This window comes from Elaeis guineensis, chromosome 2 (assembly GCF_000442705.2).
Source record: "Elaeis guineensis isolate ETL-2024a chromosome 2, EG11, whole genome shotgun sequence".
NCBI lineage: Eukaryota > Viridiplantae > Streptophyta > Magnoliopsida > Arecales > Arecaceae > Elaeis > Elaeis guineensis.
In genome coordinates this window covers 80613118-80620508 of record NC_025994.2, presented here as the reverse complement: position 1 = coordinate 80620508, position 7391 = coordinate 80613118, and the positions used below count along the sequence as shown (strand labels likewise).

Below are 7391 nucleotides of genomic sequence, written 5' to 3'. Positions count from 1 at the left end.
CATCTCTGTTATGTGTTGTGATCTGCCTGATCTAAGACCTACTCGGGATAGCCTCCTACGGTAATAGGAACTTTGCCTGTCATCCTTCTAAGTCTTCCATCTTGTGTCCAATCCATCTGCATCTGGAGCTCCACCTCGCTCTAAGCTCCCACTGGCTTCTAAAGCTCCACCTCATACTAAGCTTCTTGCCAAGAGGTAATATCCTCCATACTTCTTTTCCTTCATTACAATTCTACTGCCACGCAAAATCTTCATAATTTCATCCTCAGCTCTCCACATGTAGCTGCTTGAATCCAGTTTGCTTAGTGAAATTAGATTTCTTCTGATATTGGGTATGTATCAGATGTCGTCCAATTTCTTCATTGCTCTATCATGAGTTTGTAAGCTGACTTTTTCGATATCCTTGATCACACAGTTCGATCCATTCGATAGATGAACAGTACCCTCACTGCTCTTTATGGAGTCAAACAACTCCTCTCTGCAACAAATATGATGCAAACATGCAGAATCTAAAATCCACTATGAAGAAGAAGGAGATACCTCATCAGTCATCAGAAGAATATCATCACTATTTTCTATATCACTACCTTGGACCGCTATCACTACAGTAGCCTTCGTCCGATCATTGAGCTACAAACAATCTCTGACTTGATGCCCTAACTTATCACACCTACAACATCTGATCTTGCTCAAGTCTTTCGTCTAGGACTTGGATCCCTTACTGCTTCGTCTTCTGCCACTACCACCTCCAATCACCATCAAAGTCGAGTCGCCATCAAAACTTGAGGCTCAATTTTTCCACCTAAGAACCTCATTCTGAAGAAGTACAGAAGTAACCTCATCCATCTTGATGGTATTCTTTTCCATAAAAAGAGCAGTCACCAAAGACTCAAAAGAAGGAGAAAGCAACGATAGCAAGACCAACGTCATGATCTTCTCTCCAACCTTCTTTCTAATGCTGAGAAGATCAATGAGGATCTTCTTGAAGTTGCTGAGATATTCCTATATGCTCTATCTCTCACTCATCCGTAGCTGATAAAACTACTTCTAGAGGAAGAAAATAGTGATAAGTGACTTCGTCATGTACATCTCCTCGAGTTTCATCCACATCACCATCAGAAAAGTCTCACTAAGCACATGGATCACCACATCATCCATCAAGTACAAGCGAATCGTACTCACCACCTGTATCTGGAGTTGCCTCTAGTCCTTCTCCTCCATGATAGTTAGCTTCTCTTTGTACAAGAGAGCATCGATCAATCTTTATTAGATGAGCACATCCTTCACCCATGCTTGCTATAGAGAGAAATTGCTCTTTCCATTATACCAGTTGATCTTCATCTTGATTGGGTCTGTCTTCTCTATCTTCTTTAACCTCGATCAACATCGCTACAATCTGGACAACTACGTGCTCTGATATCACTTGTTGGGAAGGATCTCTCATGAGTGCGGACTATGGATCCCCCACTCAAGATCACTAACACAGATGATGATGTCGACACCGCAATAGAAAGAAAAAAAGAAACAAAAAAATAAGACACAATCAAATATGTGGATCAGCCTAAGGCCTATCTCTACGGAACATACAAGCTTCACTATGAAAGAAAATAAATACAAGAAGAGATCATATACTCTCAACTCTCATAAACTTCTCTCTTTCAATAAAAAGCACTCAATCCTTATAATGCTCTCAAAGAATCCCGAGAAGAATTCTCTGGCTGCTCTCTGTGCTCCACAGCCGCTACACCTTTCTCTCAGCCCATGTATCCCTTTTTATAGAGCCTCAAAACTACTCTGGATGAAATCAAAGTTATATCAGGTCTCAAAAAAACCCCCACAAGCTCCCATGGCCATCCGATCGTGTTCGCAAACTCTCCTGACCCTCAGATCGCGCCAAAACACCTCAAGACCAAATGTGGACTGTGCCTTGCATGAATTGTGGCCTCTTCGCGCATGCTATGTGTCGCGTCCACGTGAGCCGTTTGAAAATGCGTTTGGACCGCGGTGGTCCAAAAGGAGCGTGTGGACCGTGTCTCCTCCCACGGTCCATGGTGGACTACATCATGGACCACGTGGGCATGCGCTTGGACTACATGCCCGCACGCATCCACTTGCTGACACGTTGGGTGGGCCGCACGCACTGTAGCGGGCTTGGGCACCTACAGGCCGCATGTGCTACAGCAGGCATGGGCACCCACGGGACGTGCGTCTACAGGCCACATCTCCACTCATGTGCTGGGCTACTCTGCTGTGGACTTCTCCATCTTGGACTGCTATGGGTCGAATTCAAGGTGCTAAAAACCTAACAGTCCCTTTACTTCTCAGATTTGGTCTTGGATTTGTGACAGGCTAAATGTGCAGTTTGTGTCATCTAATTTGCTTCAACTCTATTCCTCCTAGTCAAAACAGAATTTCAAATTGGTACTTCATCAACTTGTTCTTATGCTGATAGCTGCTTTGGCTTGGAGTTGCTGGGAGGAAAGGAACTCAAGGATGTTCCTTAACAAGAGCTCAACTGCGGCTGTTGTCTTCAAGAAGATTTTAAATTTATTCAACCTGTGGTCATCTCTCTGCAATCCAAATGACTTGGCTGGTGTTGCAACGCTGGCAAAGTGGCTCTTTAAGGGATAGTCTTTATATTTTTCTCTATGTGGGGTTATGTCGTTCTTTTGCTTCAATCTGTTGCTACTTGACTCCAACCATATTTTGTTCCTGTGAAACTAGCCCATGGTTTGGGTGATACTTTTGGTTGTATAGAAACTATGTTGGATGGCTATTTGGTTCTCTAATGTTCTGTAAATAGCCTTTTCCTAATGAACTTGGGTGCTGCTTTCAGCATCCCTCGTTATCAAAAAAAAAAAGAACATGTTGGACTTGTTTATTGGACCTGCAGGATACATTAGGATATTAAATCTCTTGCAGATATTCTTCTTTTTCTTGGGAAGAAAAGGAAACAAGCTTTCTAGCTAGATCCTCCAAATATTCTATGGGGATTTGGGTACCAGAAAAGAAGTACCTTCGAATCATATCATGCTATGTGGGTTCTTATTCCTCGATCATTTGGTAGTGTTGCACCGTGAAGGGCTAATCAATGAAAATTTAGTCTCTCATCAGATGGTGGACTTTGATAGATAACGACCCACAACCGATCTCTAGAATCTTATTTTATCATGCGGAGCCATGTCTTTCATAAAGCAGGATTAGGATAAGGAAAGGCATAAGAAAAAGAAGAGCATAGTGTCATCAGATTTGGATCAGAAATATGTGTCCATCAGACATAAAGACATTGTTTTCATACTTTGGCATTTCCGAGGGAAGATAGAAATATGGATGCAGAAACAGCATAGACTCCCGCCTCAGCATCATGGGCATGCAACATGAGAAATCGTTAATAATGCCAACGGATAACTACTGATGATTTCAACATGGTTGAGATATTTTAAAGGGCTAGTTTAGGTGTTGATGTACCAAAAAAAGATCTAGTTTAGGTATTCAGGGACCTCTTAGATTCTAGCTATATGCCTCCCAGCTGGTCGCAAAAAAAGCTCTTTCCATCATCATGTGACACGTTTGGAGAGGCTTCCACTCAGTAGGACAGATCTTTTACATGGAAGAAATTTATTGTCTATGTAAGTTCAGAGAATTCAATCTTTTTTTTAATTATAGTAAAATATGCAATTAAATGATTATGGGAACATGAAATATGTATACAAGTTCAATAGCTTTAATGAGCCAAACACCAGTTTTGCAACTGTTAAATTGCCTAGCAGCACAAATTTTTAGTACCCTATTATAAAATCATCCGCACCAGCTTCCACCATTAATACCCCATCAGAAGCCAATTGTCACTACTGAAAACCCATGGTATGCTCTAGAGTTGCATAGTCTGCAACATGTATATGTTGCACCCTCTAATGTGTTTTTTTTCCTTTTTTCTTGTGATCCATTTTTGCTTAGAAGGGGCTTGATTAAACTGGCCTTCTATGTACAAACTCCATCCAAAGCACAAACTAGAGGATTTGCCATCAAACAAATGCACCATCTCTTGTTCACGTAGCTATCAGCTCTAGGCGCAAGAATAAAAAAAGTTATGAGTTCAGCACAGAGATGTTTACGTTACACGACTGCCTATCTGCTTAATTATGTTGCTATCAGATCTAGGTGCAGGCAAAGAGAAATTTATCATTCCATGTGTTGAGTCAAACGATATATATACATTGCATGACAACCTGTTTTACATGATAACCACCAAAGACCATATTAGACCAACTTCTTAGTTCTTACAGACGACACGTACACTGCCATCAAACTTTCACCCTTAAGAACATCACATGGAAACTTAGATCTACTAAAGCAAGCACTGGAAATGAACAAAGGTGACAAACCAGAAACCCAAGGTACCTACCAAACTACTACCAGGCTACAAAATTTTGGAGATAACAAGTTCGCTATATATCTCCAGGGACTGAGCTTCCCGGTACCAGAAACCAACCATAACTGTTGCTATCTTCCAAACCAGTCGCTGTCCAAGAAGAAGCCAACGTCCCCATCCTTCACCTTGGAAGGGCCCTACACACCAAAGGACTCTTCATCTCTAGGGACATCTTCAAGCACTCGGACAGGTCTACCCCACCATCTGAAGGCACCCATTTGAAGCTCTGAAGCAGCTGAGCCAACCAGAGATGAACAGTAGCCAACCCCAGGGATTTCCCAGGGCAGACCCTCCTCCCCGACCCGAACGGCGCCAGCCTCAGATCGGAGCCCAGAATGCTCACATCCTCTGCCATGAAGCGCTCCGGCTGGAACTCGTTGGGGTTGGCCCAGATGCGCTCGTCGTGGGTGATCGCCCACATGTTCACCATTGCCGTGGTCCCAGCAGGAATGAAGTGATTCCCGATATGGACGTCATGGATCGCGAGGCGAGCCCAGGATAGGAGTGGGCCAGGTGGGTGCATCCGAAGAGATTCTTTCACTATAGATCGGAGGTAAGGAAGGTCAGGAATGTCCGAATCCGACACAAGGCGCGAGTTTCCGACAACAGCATCCATCTCAGATTGGGCTTTGGATTGGATGTCTGGGTGCAGCACCATTCTGGCCATGATCCATTCCAGAAGGATGGCCACCGTATCAGTTCCTCTAAATATCATTTCCTGAGACAAAAGCCATGCAAGTTGTTTGTATGTCAACATTCTGTAACACTATTAAAGATTAACCCATCCATCAACTCGACGTAATTAAGCTGTCTTTCTTCCTAAAGTTCTCACTAAAAACAGAAGGAAAGGGATTATATTGGAAAGCTACCAAAGGAGGGCATCATAAGAAAAGAACATCCGGAATCCAACAAACCAGTAACTGGCGTTACTGCACCATAACAAACTATAAACTGATAGAACACCTACTTAAAGGAAAAAGCATAGATATCCTCATCGAATGAGAAAATAGCTTGAAGGTGTCACCATCTTAATTTTGAAATAGCATGATCATTGGTCATCGCAGGTCATACTGGATAAGATAATGCCTTGTAACTCGTCCATCCAAAAAGACAAGGGCAAAATTTAAAACTTCCCATTAGACATCCAAAACTAACCAACACAAACGATAAAAACCTCCCCTTAACTACCAAGCAAACCACAACTCAACTAGAAAGAACATTAAAATAAACAAAAAATAACAACAAAATTAAGGGAGAAATCAATAGGAAGAGAAGAGTATGGGAAGAAGAACATACCCAGAGAACAGCAACCATGTCAGAGTCAGAAAGCTTCTCCTCCTCCTCCAAATGCAGCAGCACATCCACAAAGTCCCCATCCTGATTCACAACATCTCTATCAATCCTCCTCCTCCTGTGCTCCTCTATGATCTTTCCCACAAACACATTAACTCTTCCAACCAATCCTCTGCACCTCTTTCTCACTCCTTGGAGATCCATCCACCCCAACAGAGGCAAGTGGTCGCTCCAGTTGAACACCCCAAGAAGCTCATATCCTTCTTTCACCAGTCCTTCCAATTCCAGTCCTTCCCCCTTCCCAAAATCGAATCTTTTTCCGAAAACACTCATCATAACGTTGTTTAAAGACCCGAAATGCAGCACGCGCTTCACCTCCACCACTCCATCGGTCCCCATCAGAGCCCTTATCTCCCCCACCATCTGCGCCCCGATCGCCTGCCGGTGCTCCCCGAAGGCGGAGATTCGCCTGGGGCTGAACAAATGGGTAGCGGAGATTCTCCTCAGATTCCTCCAGTATTCGCCGAAGGGCGCGAAGCCCATGGCACGGTGGAAGAGGAGCTCGTAGGCGGACTCCTTGATCGGCCGGTCGGCGAAGGCCGAGCTGTTGAGGATCTCCTTGGCGGTGTCGGGGTGGCTCGACACGATGAACCGGGTAAAGCCGACCGAGAAGGCCATCAGTCGGGCGGCGTCGAGGACCCGGGCGAGGCCGGCGAGGACCCGGTGGGCGGCGGTGCCCGCGAGGGCGAGGACGATGCCCGGCGGGCCGCGGATCGAACGCGGAGCCCTGGAAAGCGCCCATGCGACGCCGCCGGGGGAGAGCCAGACGGCGGCGAGGGCGACGACGGCGACCGCGATGACCGGAGAGAGGACGGTTTTCGGGATGAAGGGGAGGAAAAGCGCGGGTTCGGAGTCGAAAGATGCCATCTGTGAAGCGGTGGAGAGGAATGGGAACAGAGGAAGCGAACAAGGAGAACAAAGGAAGAGTTCGAAGTCGATCGGGGAAGTGGTTTTCCACGGAGAAGAAGGAGAGGGACGAGGGAAGAAGGGCGTGGGAGGGAGCAGTTATATAGCGGTTGCGAGACGGGTTCGGGTTGTATCTTTCGCGCGAGTGAACCATTCATCTTCTTTCGGGACGCGAACCGTTGGATCGCGCCTTCCACACATTAGCACGCGAATCGCTGCCTTCACAGATCTGAAGCCGCCATTGTGCGATCCAACGGTTGACGTTGCGAGAAAAGGGGAATCATTTCCTCGAGCGAAATATACGACCCGAACCCTTCGGAGACGGGGGTTAGGTGTAGAATTTAACTCTGGTTAACTCCTTTCTTTATTTCTTTAACCGCGGTCAAGGGTTAAAATGTCCCCATAAATACTCTGCTATACTGCTTCGATGATTCTACGGATTTGCTCCTGCTGCGGGTATTTGATGACGATGTTGCCACCTCTGAAGAGGAGGCGGGTCGGTTTGGGGTGGGATAATGGGGGCGTTTCGGTCTTTCAGACTCCGAATTCCATGCACCAGGTGCAATTGGACCACACCAAATACCACGTGGATAACATGCCACGTTACCTTTGTATGTCACTAATTCCCGATTGCGCGCTATCCACCGTGCATTGGCTCCGGAATTTGCTCTGGTTCACTTGGACCTGGTGCATGCAATAA

At 45.5% G+C, this 7391-nt stretch overlaps 1 protein-coding gene across 1 annotated transcript; it reads right to left on the bottom strand.

Annotated features, from left to right (window-relative positions):
* Positions 1-4194: 4194 nt before the first annotated feature.
* LOC105057560 (cytochrome P450 78A5) lies at positions 4195-6773 on the bottom strand. The gene is made up of 2 exons (XM_019849504.3): positions 5729-6773; positions 4195-5150 (listed from the first exon to the last, which is right to left on the bottom strand). The coding sequence occupies exons 1-2, from the start codon at positions 6650-6652 to the stop codon at positions 4554-4556; spliced, it is 1521 nt and encodes a 506-aa protein (XP_019705063.1). The 5' UTR covers positions 6653-6773; the 3' UTR covers positions 4195-4553.
* Positions 6774-7391: the final 618 nt, after the last annotated feature.

Bases quoted from the DNA above. Each gene is read 5' to 3' on its own strand.
- LOC105057560 (XM_019849504.3), bottom strand. From the start codon at position 6,652: ATGGCATCTTTCGACTCCGAACCCGCGCTTTTCCTCCCCTTCATCCCG. The intron at 5,151-5,728 runs GTATGTTCTTCT...CTTTTGTCTCAG, and splicing joins ACATGGTTGCTGTTCTCTGG to GAAATGATATTTAGAGGAAC.